The sequence below is a fragment of the Lissotriton vulgaris genome, chromosome 4_1 (genome assembly GCF_964263255.1).
Source record: "Lissotriton vulgaris chromosome 4_1, aLisVul1.2, whole genome shotgun sequence".
NCBI lineage: Eukaryota > Metazoa > Chordata > Amphibia > Caudata > Salamandridae > Lissotriton > Lissotriton vulgaris.
Genome location: NC_141691.1, coordinates 1,678,812,567 through 1,678,826,536, shown reverse-complemented (window position 1 = coordinate 1,678,826,536; position 13,970 = coordinate 1,678,812,567). Strand labels below are relative to the sequence as shown.

Genomic DNA, 13,970 nt, shown 5'->3' with positions numbered 1-13,970 from the left:
GCCCCAAGTCCTGGACGTCATGCGCATCTTTGGCGAGGTCTCCGGCCTTCGGCTGAACCTCCACAAGTCGACCCTGTGGGTGCTGGGCGGCGGGGCTGTTGTGGACCACTGGGCAACGGGACTGCGAGTGGCAACGGACGGGCTGAAGTACCTTGGTGTATTTCTCTCGGAATCGCGGACCATTGCCTGGGACCACAACATCATGCCGGTATGGGAGCGGGTCCAGGCCGACATTAAAACGTGGTCCAGGATGCCTCTCACTATCTTTGGAAGATCTGCCATCTTCAAAATGGTCGCGCTCCCACGCCTGCTGTATCAGCTACAAAATTACCCCTACCCTATTAGCCCGCAGTGGTTTCGGCAAGTCAATTCGGTGCTGGGCCACTTTCTATGGGCTGGAGGTGCGGCCAGGGTGGCGCTACGGACGTGTTTCTTGTCCACCTATTGTGGTGGTCTGGCCACCTCCGATCTGTTATCTTATTATCAGGCTTCTCAGCTGCTCATTCTTAATGAATGGTGGTATAGTGACAGGGGAGACCCGGCCTATGCCTTGGAGCGCTCACTCATGGGGGACAATACGCTACATACCATTCTGTACTCGGCCCGTCTGCGGCGGACACTGCCATCGGTCACAAGGGTGGTCTTTGCGGTGTGGAGGCAGGCCTTGCGCCGCATGGGCTGGTGGGGCAAATTGACAGCGGAGACGCCACTATGGCATAATGGCCTGCTCCCGGAGCTTTTAACTCTGGACGGGTTTGAGGGATGGGAGGCCATTGGTCATGTGCTCGATTGTCTGGCTTTTGGAGGGGTGTGTGGAGCTGCCTGTCCGAAGTCCTGGGTTGGGATCTTCCCCGCACTCACCGGCTGGGGTTGCTGCATGTTATGGAGGGTATTGGTGGGAACATCTATAAATGCCACTTACTGCTACTAGGACTTGTTGTTGCTAAGAGGGATCTGGCCCGAGCGTGGAAGGGAGAGAGGGCCCCCCCTTTGTCTGCGTGGAAGGCAGGGCTGGACTACTACATGGGACTCGAGAAACCGGTATTTGAGGCAAGGGGCTGCCCTCGTAAGCACTTTAAAATCTGGAAGCGGTGGGCCGATTACAGAGGACTGTCGTTGGATCCCCCAGTGGATCGAGAGGAAGACATATGAAAGTGCTAAAGTTGTTGGCCCAGTTCTGTGGCATGCCTGCCACGCTGCACCTAAACTCTACTCGCTGCTAATTGCACACGTGCGCTGGGGGGGAAGGGGGGGTGGTTCTGGAGGGTAGGGGGTTCTGGGAGTTGACGGGATGGGGTGGGATGCGGGGTTGTTTTTCTTGAGCCTTATTCCTTTTCTTGATTAGACATTAATGCATATGTAACACGCTGTGTCATAACTGTTGGTGGTGATCTCCAGATTGTGGGGTGCCACGATTTCATTGCCTGATTTGCTCAACAAAATCGTTGTGAAAAAAAAACATCAGTCCCACCAGACCCTTCATTGACAGCAGCAGCTAAGCCAGCTGTATATTTAGTGATAAGCATATGTCTCAATATTTGGGAACTAATGTAGTCGGCGGACTATACACTAGTTCCAATTTGGGACATCAGCTGCTTCAACCACCCACCGTGTGCATGCAATAAGAACATTCAACCCTGTGGCTAATGTCCACAGTCCTCACCACTTATTTGCATAGTCTCGCAGCCAGGTCCATGAAGGCACTTATTACATCACAGAGTCGGGGAGGCACAGCGGGCCTGTCCCCTGGTCCTGAGGAAGTTCATGACTGCATTGAGGGAGGTGAACACTTTGTGTACCCTCATGATCAGCTCTAAGTCTGGCCAGGGCCTGTAATTTCTTCTTCGCCTCTATGAATTCGTCCTTTGCTGCTTGCACAGTTGCAGTAAACTCGCGATAGAAGACAATCTCGTTGCCTTGGTAGTGTGTGGTAAGCGTGGAAGGGTATTCTCAGATGTGAGACCCTTGCTCATTGCACCATCAGGATTCAAGCAAACCGGGCCGAAGACGGCTGTAATGCCAGAAACCGGTCCCCGGGAGCTTGTTTCCTTCCCAGTGTAAGAATTGGCTTTTGTAGTTTGGTTTGCCCTGTTCCCATCATGCACTGGGACAGGAACAGACTAATTTGCATACAGCCAGGTTCTGAAACTGGGATGGTGCAGTGAGCTAAAAAACGGTGTTGGATCTAGCCCTGATCTCTTGACTGGGTGAGAGCTTTCTGCTTAATTCAGAGACTCTGTCCCTCACCACCCCTTGTTGTAAATATTTTTGTCCACCCTAAGCGTGGAAGGGTATTCTCAGATGTGAGACCCTTGCTCATTGCACCATCAGGATTCAAGCAAACCGGGCCGAAGACGGCTGTAATGCCAGAAACCGGTCCCCGGGAGCTTGTTTCCTTCCCAGTGTAAGAATTGGCTTTTGTAGTTTGGTTTGCCCTGTTCCCATCATGCACTGGGACAGGAACAGACTAATTTGCATACAGCCAGGTTCTGAAACTGGGATGGTGCAGTGAGCTAAAAAACGGTGTTGGATCTAGCCCTGATCTCTTGACTGGGTGAGAGCTTTCTGCTTAATTCAGAGACTCTGTCCCTCACCACCCCTTGTTGTAAATATTTTTGTCCACCCTAAGCGTGGAAGGGTATTCTCAGATGTGAGACCCTTGCTCATTGCACCATCAGGATTCAAGCAAACCGGGCCGAAGACGGCTGTAATGCCAGAAACCGGTCCCCGGGAGCTTGTTTCCTTCCCAGTGTAAGAATTGGCTTTTGTAGTTTGGTTTGCCCTGTTCCCATCATGCACTGGGACAGGAACAGACTAATTTGCATACAGCCAGGTTCTGAAACTGGGATGGTGCAGTGAGCTAAAAAACGGTGTTGGATCTAGCCCTGATCTCTTGACTGGGTGAGAGCTTTCTGCTTAATTCAGAGACTCTGTCCCTCACCACCCCTTGTTGTAAATATTTTGGTAGTGTGTGAAGCCTTTTTCTCTGGATAGGCGCAAGACAAGAGTCCCGGTCTCGATAGTTTAAAAGTTTTGCGATGATCGGTCTTGGGGATGCTCCCGGAAGAGGCCTTGCCTGGAAGGATCTATGAGCACGATCAGCAAGTGGGGACAGTTGTTCGCCGCCAGACACCTCCCGTAACATGTTCTCCACATAGCTTTCGAGATGACGTGTTTGTTGACTCCAAAATGCCTTTTATGTGCAAGTTGTTCCGGTGCTAGCGTGCCTCCAGATCCACATTCTATGCCTGAATAACGGATAGGATTTGTCCATATTGAGTTGATTGCAAGCGAAGGCCTGCAAGTCATCTTAGGTCCCAGAGATAAGCTGTTCCGCCGTGGTCAGGCGTGTGGCATGCAGATCAAGCATGGTGGCAATGGTGTCCATACGGATACTCAGGGCATCTATCTTGCCGTCTATAGATTGCAGGCTTTGCTGGATATCTAACAGTGTTATCTCCAATGAAGTAGCAGCCTGGGAGGATGGCTCTTGCTTCGAGGACGAATTTGCATGCTGGGAAGTCCTGGGCATTTTCTTTGCCTCGAATGTGAGTTTTGTATGTTGTCTGTCCGCCTTTCTGATGATAAGCTTTTGTAGCTTCCCAGGCGCTATGTAAGCAGTCGAAGCACCACTGTTCTGTATTGCCCCGTAGTGCACCTTGTGCCATGGTCAGCTCCTGCAGGTGCAGGGCCAACCCGTAGCTGGAGCTGCGGGCCCAACCCGGCACCAAATGCACTGTGAAGTTAAGACTCCCAGCCACTGCACCCGGCGCTCAATAGGGTAATCATCCTGCACAATATTGCTTTTCCATAAGGCACATAGCGGGGAAGAACAGTCTCCGTTGTATTGCAGACCCTCTATTGGTCACAATCAGCAGTGCTGGGCCCATTCATCTCAGTATGCCTGTTCTTTACTGTACCGGTGCCAGGTGAGCTATTTCTTCCAGGTAATCCTCCTCCACCTCGGGTGGGCAGCACAATGGTCAGGGGGGGAAGGGGAGAGCCAGAGTGCAGCCCGCACCTAGCCGAGCCAGTCGCACTAGGCCGGCGCTCTGCAGCGCGGGCCCTGGCCTTCTCCTACCGCAGCTGCATTCCTCCCGCCACCGCCTACCTCAGGCCAGAGCAAAGGAGAGGAGAGCCAGCCCAGAGGCCGGCACATTCGAGAGCTGGCCGCTTCACACATGCAGCCCACACCACCACCTCAGTCGCGCCACTTACTTTGAGGCTCATGGATAAAATTAATGACGCTCTCATAGGCATCTATTTTTTCACATTTAACAAACATTTGTACTTCTAAATGCAACAACTTACCAAGTATGACTTCTTGGCAACCAGGTTTCCTTGCCAACTTTTTCAATACAAAACTTCTGTGGACCATTACTTCCTACAAATTGATGACAAAGTTGTAATTAGTAGAAATTAAACAACCTGTTTATTGACTCAGCAAAGCAATTATTTTTACTCAACCAGCAATTAAAGACATCCCCACAAATATATTCTGAATGTGTCAGAAATGCATTACCTACACTGTAAATGAAAATGATCAAAAGCAGACCAGAAACCTGAATGGTCAAACGCCATTGGCTTGCCTCTGGCATGAGTGTATACATCAAGTCAGACAATCATATAGATATATAAAGAATGATGGTTGGTTGGTACATTGTCCGTTTCAAAAAAGCAACGCTTCCCTGTAATTCGACTGCCAACAACTCCTTGTAACTTCACTGCTCTGCTGGATAAAATATGAGATGCTGTAAACATAGGGAAATATCAGCCACTTCCGATAAGTCCCTTTTTTTTTAATGAAAATAAAAACTGGAGTCAAGGTGACTCAAGCAGGATGGCTAGTTGTCTTGAAATTATACAAAGAATCTAAAATGTAGTTTGGTCAAGATCAGATAATTTAATGAATAACTCACTAAGGACACAACGTGCATTGATGTTGGCTTGAACTATCCCTGGGAGCAACGAAAACATACGAACTGTTATTCAAAAATGCCCCTGTGACCTACTCTACGTAGGTATGACAACACGTAAGGTAAAGATCAGAATCATGGAGCACAAGAGTAACATCAGGTGCCATAAAACCATGACAAGATTCACAACACACTATGTGGAAAAAAACCATACAGTGGAAGACATGCACTGGACTGTATTGTATAAACCACGCATCCCCACCACAACACGAGACCCAAAGAAAGTTATTTTCCTAAGAGAACAAAAGTGGATTTACAGCCTCTGTAGTCATGAAAAGGGCCTCAACAATGAGATATTCTGGAACACTTTAAGTAGGGTATGAAGAGGGATGGATATATATGTAACATAAACAGGAGGACAAACTAAGCTCAGACTGGGTTTACACCGCTTTTATATGGAATATGCATGGTACACCAGCCAGTAACCCTCATGATCTGTGAAGGTTCTGAAGCTACGCAGAACAATCTTAGAATTGCTTACACTTACAAAGAATAAAACACTATATCCCATTTCTAGGTGAGAGAAGAAGGTGCAGATCCCTAGCACAATCGAGGCGTACACTGCATATTACATGGGATATTTTCCCAACTATGCCCAAATCCTTAATCATGCTTTGTGGAAAAAAATCATAATAATAATAATAAATATATATATATATTAAGAAATTCATAACCTGCAGTTCCCAGTTTGTAGTGTACTGTTTGCACTGCCCATGTGGCCTCTGCTACATCGACAGTACAATTAAGGAACTCAAACTGAGGATATTGGAACATCTACGCCTACCCGGTTGCCCGGCACTTTACTTTACTTTACTGGGGAGCATGGCAAGGATCGTAATAAACTCCAATTCTTCGGGCTGGACATTGTCCCACCCAATGTTCGAGGAGGCGATCGTCTGAGAAGACTCCGCAGGTTAGAATCATGGTATATCATAGACCTCTCTACCAAACACCCAAGAGGACTTAACAGTGGAGAAGAAAGGGCATTCCATCTAGGAAAGTGACACTATAACAACTAGATCACCTTCTGGGAATGACCCCTTTTAAAGATAGAATAGGGACTTTTCATTACCATGCCATTACTGGACTCACAGTATCTGTAGTCTCCAATGTTTGTTTGAGATACGAATAAGGATCGGAGGAACCATATATACATGCAGATAGAAAAGGGACACTGATCCTTTGTCTGAATCTGTATTCTCTTCCTTCTGTTGTCTTATATTAATTTTGTTTTGCTCTTTGCTCTCTCTGAAGTCTGCCCTGCACCTAATTACCATCTATGCAGTTATTGCAGGGCTTACAGTATACCATTGATCATACAATGTTACTGTGATTTGAACTGAACCTTGTGCATACAAAAAAGAAAAACATCTTTTATTTGAGTATATTGAAAAAAAATCTTTCTAGTTAAGTATACAGAACTCATTGACTGAATCAATGCCAGCAAACTCAATAATGTATTCTGTACATTTTGAATCTTGAACAGATTAATATTGATAACTGTGGTGTTATTTTCAGTATGTAGGAAATGCTATAATCATGATGGGACATCTTGTACATAGGACACTAGCCGATCCACGGCTTTATTTTATGTCAAAATCTTGTGACAGCTTTATAAACTACATACCCTCCTCACACGAATACGAAGATAATCAGTATCTGCTAAATTGTTCTTCGTATGTGGAAGAATGTCGGATATAACAACATTCCAAGATGGCGCTCATAGTGATGTTTGAGGGTCTAGTCCTATGTCGTTGTCATTGATTGTAAAGAAACTTTATTAACATGCTGTTTCTAAGTCACTATTGATACACTGACGAAGGCTCACGCCGAAGCGCGTCTGTGCGGTTTTCTCCCCTAATAAACCCTTCCGTGACTTCACAACCCCTCCTTGAGTGCTGCATCTTTTCTTGGAACTTTGAAAAGTTCGAGCGTAATATATCTATATATATATATAGAGTTGACTTTTGCAAAAAGGAAATAAAATAATGCACTACAATTGGGTCTACGCTCGTGATTTCGCGGATATGCGAGGTTAATCTGCGAGGTATTGCGGATATATATATATATATATATATATATATATATATATATTGACGAAGGCGTACCGCCAAAACGCGTCTTATCGTTTGATTTCTTGTGGAATAAATCCAACTTGGATTTGAACCCCCCGCGAGTGCGAGTCAATCTCTTTGGGCATCTGGCATATTTATATCTCACACACAAAGGATTCTCACAGTAGGAATCTAGGTAAGTAGCTTTATTTCATCAGAGTTTTGGCATGACGCGTTTCGACATGAATGTCTTTTTCAAATGCCTGCTGATAGAAATGCTTCCCGCCAGCTCACTTTTAAATATCACCATCCGTTCTGTAAAAAATACTTCACCGCATTGAGCCCCTGCATATGATTAATACAAGTATACAAACTTGTGATATCCAATACAATTAGGCAGTACGATTAATGCGAATGTATTCCCTCAATGTGGTTAATGAAGAAGAGACCATTGAAACTCGCGAATCATAACAATATGTTGATGGAACTGATTGAATTCTGTCTGCTAAAAAACATTTTTATTTTTCAGAGAGATCTTTCCAGGCAGGTATCTGGGGCCGCAATGGGCACCTGCTTTGCCGCCAGCTATGCGTATTTGTTCGTAGGCTGGTGGGAGGAGCAGGTGGCCTGGTCAGCCAATGACATCTGGACTAGAGATAGTAGCCTGGAATCGATACATTGATTACCTTTTTCTGATATGGAAGGGGTCAATCAATAAAGCAGAGGAATATATAGAACACCTGAATCAGAATTATGCTAACTTAATATTCACAGGGGAGATCAGTTCAGTGGAAGTGAACTACCTGGACCGGAGGGTGGAGGTACAGGATGGGAAACTGTCAACAGCCCTATTTAGAAAACCTACGGCTGGCAACAGTACGTTGCATGCCATCAGTAGCCATCCACCCAAATTGAAGAACAGTATACCCTACGGGGAATTCTTCAGGTTAAAACGTAACTGTTCAAGAAAATGCGATTTTGACACAGCAATCAAGGAGAGCTTTAGCAGATTTCGAGCCAGAGGACACAGAATAGATCTTTTAGAAAACACCTTAAAGAAAGTGGAGAATTTACAAAGAGACCGATTAATGAAAAATACGGACCAAGAGAAGCCCAAAAATCAGAAAGAGGAAAAGTTCTGCATGTTAACAACTTATTCAGAAGATGTGGAAACTCTAAAAAAAAAAAAATAATGAGAAGAAATTGGCATGTGCTAAAAACCTATACAATCATTGGGGCAGATATTCCACCAGCTCCACTGATTACTTTTAGAAAGGCACAGTCACTGAAGGATAGTCTGATCCATTGTCATCTAGATGCAATTCCATCTAGAAAGGGAACACTAAATGAAAAGCGAGGTTTTTACCCGTGTGGTAAGTGTAAGGACTGTGCTTTTAGCAAAAGAGTACTTACCTATGAAGTAAAGGGGAATCAAATCAGGCAAAAGATTAACAAATTTATGACCTGCCAGACCACACATGCGGTCTATTGCCTGAGGTGCCCGTTTGGCCTAAGGTACATAGGCAGCACGATCCATATTGTGAAAATAAGGATACTTGAACATATGCGTGCCATAACGAAGAAGGATTTGAATTATCTAGTCGCCAGACACTTTGCTATTAAACACAAAAGTAACAGGGATCTATTACAGTTTTTTAGCATTGATTGTGTCCCAGCAAACATCAGACGGGGAGACAGAGTGTTGAAATTAAGGAGATTGGAGCCGCTATATATAATCGACCTTCAAATCAAGACCCTGAATGGGGTAAATAGTGGGGAGCAGCTGATAGTACATCTGGGGACCTAGATTGTGCAACAATGTGTGTTTTTTTTAATGAGCAATTGCATTAGAGGATTGAATGTGACGACTTCATTTCTGACGAATATCTTATTGATGGGTGCCGATACAAAGCTGTATGTCGCAAAAATAGAGGGAAGAATGGCAATCTCCATACGGGGATTGCCAAATGCCGATCCACAGCGAGATTATTATTTTTAAGCAATGGTAAATGAATTTGGTAGAAACTACTGAGTTTAATTGTAAGCTTTAATCACACAATTTCTCATTGTGAGATTATTTGAATATCAAATTGCAATAAGGCACGTTTTGATGTTTGAAAAAACAAAATATATATATATATATATATATATATAACACCTACTGGCGGTTGCCAGTAGGTAGTTCTAGTTAGGATTTTTTCCAATGCAAAATCTCAAAATTCTATTTGGAATAACTTTGGCGCCGGTTGATGAATCTGCCTGAAAATGTCCTCAAATTGGCCTAGTCGAGCTCCGGTCCTTCCCTGAAAGTTTGGGGGGGATTTGTCAAGCGGGGTCCGAGATAAAAGGGGGGTCCCAAAACGTGTTTTCCCCATGTTAATTTCCATAGGGCGGTCAAACTCACTTTTAGCCCGAACGGCTGAATGGATTTCCGCCTTTGCTATGTCTCAAGATATGTGCTCCAGTGGATTTTGAGTAATTTAGGTTCAAAAAAATATATATATCTATGGCAGCGCCCCGGTACGCGCACCGGGCGCGCTACGCAACTTGCGCACGCAGAGCTGATTGGCTCTCGGGTGTCTGTAAACATTCGAAACAGTCCGGATCGGCCGCCATCTTGTGTCTCGGTAGAAACCCAAGAGGTGGCAAAAACAAAGGGGGAAATGACCATAAGGGGTCACTTTACAGTGAAAGGAGGTCTGTCACTCTGTCACAAGGATGGTGTCATCAGTGATGTCATGAGTGATGTCACTGACCATGTCATGAGAGATGTAATATGTGATGTCATCAGCAGTGCATTACACGCGCAAGTTATAGTGAGTCCAACTTACTATAATGTGGGAATTTCAATGGTTTTATCTCAGTAAAATTTCCAGCTAACTATAACTGGTGTCAAACCTACGTTTTTTTCAGTGAATTTAATAGGTTTTTTAAATGCTAATTCCTAACTATAACTGATCTGAAACCTCAGTTTTTTTCAGTGAATATATATATATATATATATATATATATATATATATATATATATATATATATATATATATATATATATATATATATATATATATATATATATATATATATATATATATATAACCTACTGGCTATCGCCAGTAGGTATATATAGTTAGGATTTTTTCTCTATGGGACTTTTGAAAATTCTATGTCTAATAACTTTGGCGTTTGTGGACGGAATCGGCTGAAATTTTCAGGAAAATGGCACATTTTGTTTCTGAGCAGCCCCTGAAAATTTGGGGGGGTTTCGTTAAGGGGGGGCCGAGAAAAAAGGGGGGTCCCAAAACGCGTTTTTCCCATGTTAATTTCCATAGGTCGTTTGGCCTCACTTTTAGCTCGAACGGCTGAATGGATTTGCACGAAACTTGGCAAAATTGTAGGGACTGTTAGCCCGATGTGCCTTTGCTGGGTCTCAATATATGTACTCCAGTGGATTTTGAGAAATTAACGTTTTAAAAAATTTATATATCTGTGACAGCGTCCTGGATAGCGCTCCAGATCGCGTACTTTTCGCGTCACGGAGCTTTGCGAAGCGATGCTGATTGGCTCTCCGGCGTCTGTCAACATTCTAAACAGTCCGGTGCGGCCGCCATCTTGTCTCTCGGTAGGATCGAGAGACAAGAAGAGGTGAAAAACGAAGGGGGAATTTAATGAAAGGGGGCAAGGTAGACCCCTCTTGACCCCCTAGGAATGATGTTGGGGTTATTAAAGGGTCCCGTGGGGAAAATAAAAAAAATTTGATTTTTCACGGTAGAAGCGCTTCCCGGATCGCGAACCGGGCCGCAAACTGGTAGCGAAACGGGAATTCGCCATTTTGTGTTTCGATTTAATTAAATTACAGGGTATAAGGGGGGACGGGAGACTTATCCTGAACCCTTATGTTTTCTGAGGGTGGCTGAGGAGGCTCATATATGTTGATACATGTCTTCCAGCGGCTGTGCGTGAGCGTTTTTTTTTTTTTTTTTGCTGCGTGACGTCTGTTAACGTTCGATTCGATGGAAATCAGGAAAGGTTGACCGCCATTTTGTCACTGCGATAAAATATTTTGTTATAAATTAATCCTTATTGATAAACATTGTCTGCGCTATCTTGCCTTTTTTCCAATGCCACAATTTTGTCGTGCACGGCAGCCATTTTAGATGCCTTGACCAGACCCACTCTCTGCACGCCGTCGATCCTCAGCACGGCTCCCCACCCTCGCAAGCATCTCCCCCACGCACTGGTCACCCCCGCTCTCTCTCTCATGCATGGGCCAGAAACCTCCTCCCATCTGCGCTGTTCTTCTCTGAGAATCACACCCCGTGCCCGCCCGACACCTCCCTTTCACCCTATTCACTACCGCACTCTCTGACACTCCTCTTCCTCTGTGTCTGATTGTGCAGGCCGGTCTCAGTCTATCACTTAGCCCTGCCGATGTAGTTTATGGCTCCAGCTGTAGAGAATCACCCCTGTTCAAAGGAGTTACAGTAGATCAAGGCCCCCACCCGATGAGATCCGTCACACCACACGTGTTCCTACTATCTGATAACCATCCTGTATTGTGCTTGGGGAGGGGATTCTCACTGTGAGGGTGTGTGGGTCCGAGCCTGAAGCGGAAGATTCCAGGGATGCCTTTTTGTACATCAAAGTCTTCACAATTATGTGTCACATTAAAAATATATAGCACTCCAACAAAGTAGAAGGAAAATAACACTTTAATAACTTAAAAATATATACATCGCAAAAAAACAGTAAACACCTTAAAACATTTTTTATTAAAACAGAAGCAACAATGGTTTATGACATGGGGAACAGTAGTGATATCCTGGGCGGGTGATGGAACTGGGTTTGTTAATGGAAAAACATCTACAGAGAAAACTATTGGTAAATTATACTTCTCTGGAAATTTAAAACTCACAAATGTTTCATTTGTGTAATCGTTTTATGAACATGTACATTAAAAAAACTAAAAGAAATGCCAAGAACGTCCCATGTGAAAGTGAATTTTATCTGGCAATTTTTTTCTTTTCCTTCTCATGAAAAGAAAGTTAAAGCCAAGTTCGTTACCTGCCTCATCTGCAAAAAAAAAACCTCTTGAGGGGGACCGAAAAAAAATAGCGCTATGGTAATCATACCATGCATCGGCACATGGAGAGGTGGCACCCTCTTAATTATTCTAAAGCACAACTTCGAGATTTGGGGGATAACCCCCGACCGGCAAAAACATCCACCAATGACTTAGCAATAAGTGAGTCAGAGGCAAGGGAAACGGTCCCAAATCTGCAAAAGAACTTTGGGCAGATGAGATTGACTTGTGTAGCATGTGGAAAATTAATTTCATGCGGAGAGATCAGTATTACTTCAATAAATACAGTAATCAATGATGCATTAGAACTTAATATCAATTCATTTTCCGAACGTGTAATCAGTACCTGTCCCATGTCAATTCTTGTTCGAACTTCAATACCCATCCCGGATCAATTCATTGTCCGAACATATAATCAGTAAAAAATGCGACAAGTGCAACAAAATCATATCGATAATTCATTGTGAGCAAGTACCAAAAGTGTCGACAATTCTAACCTTCAATAAATACAGTAATCAATGATGCATTAGAACTTAATATCAATTCATTGTCCGAATGTGTAATCAGTACAAGTCCCATGTCAATTCATTGTTCGAACGTATAATCAATGCCCATCCCGGATCAATTCATTGTCCGAACATATAATCAGTCTTATCCCATATCAATTCATGTGCTAAAAACTGCATACATATCTCATGATATCAAGGCTGAGCAATCGGGGCACAACAAGGAGTTGAGAGTTTCATTTGTACCGGCGCCATTTTGGGTGAGGTCAGGCAGGTCCAAGTATAGTCAAAATGTCTCCACCAACTCGTGGTCGTTCCGTGGGTGATCATGGCAGTCATTCCCCATCGGGGGTCGGGGGCCCCGTGGCTCTTATAGAATCTTCAAAGTTGAGGAGAACGTTTCTGGATGCAGGACTCATTTTCTAGTTGAACTCAAACGCCGTTGCACCGCAACAGTGGACGAGACCCCCGCTGGGTGAGCGGAGCATCATTGCCTCGCAATAGTGGACGAGACCTTTTGTCGGGTGAGTGCAGCGTCGCTGCATCGCAAGAGTGGAGGAACCCTTTTGTTGGGTGAGTGCAGCGTCGCTGCATCGCAAGAGTGGACAAACCCTTTTGTTGGGCGAGTGGAGCGTCGCTGTATCGCAAGAGTGGACGAACCCTTTTGTTGGGTGAGTGGAGCGTTGGGGGTGCAGCTGAGGGGCCCCCACCTGGGGGGGGGGGGGTGGGAGAGGCTCGTTCGCGCCGCCTCTCCCTCCCAGCGCACCCCACGCCGACACCTGGCGTTGATATCCGTGATGTCCGGACCAGGCGATAAGAGGGGGGGGTCGGAGGCAGAGGCAAGACACCCCCCCCCCCCCTGTGGCCTGCAGGGCGCCGCTTCAGGCCCGAACGGGGAGTTCATATCAAGCCGAGGCCAGACCAGGAGATATGAGGGGGGGGGGTCGGAGGCAGAGGCAAGACATCCCCCCCCCCCGTGGCCTGCAGGGCGCCAAAAGAGAATGGGAAGACCAGTACATTCCGGGCCGACCATCCCACGACTTCTCTGGCTGATGGCGGCTAGTCGGGCCCCGCCCTGCACGTGTCGAGGCCTCATCTTCCGGATGGGCGTAACCGCGAACCAACGAGGGGGGGGGGGGGTCGGTGGCATATGCAAGACATCCCCCCCCCGTTGTCGCAGTGATGATTTTAGAAAGAAGAAGAATCCCGTCGGCTTCGGCTCCTCTCCTGGCCCACCTTACGGGATGACCTCCCCGGCCGACGACTGCCAGCAGGACTCGCCCTACACGTGCCGAAGGCCTCGTCTTCCGGATGAGCGTAGCCGCGAACCTGTTGCACTTCGGGAGTTTCCGGA

The 13,970-nt window shown here is 45.5% G+C and overlaps 1 protein-coding gene across 2 annotated transcripts in view; it reads right to left on the bottom strand.

Annotated features, from left to right (window-relative positions):
* The window catches only part of WWP1 (WW domain containing E3 ubiquitin protein ligase 1), an 866,202-nt gene that overhangs the window by 45,119 nt on the left and 807,113 nt on the right, over positions 1-13,970 (bottom strand). For both annotated transcript variants that reach the window (XM_086965959.1, XM_086965960.1), the window contains exon 22: positions 4,312-4,384. In XM_086965959.1, the coding sequence (XP_086822085.1) occupies positions 4,312-4,384 (73 nt within the window). The remainder of the gene's footprint in view (positions 1-4,311; positions 4,385-13,970) is intronic.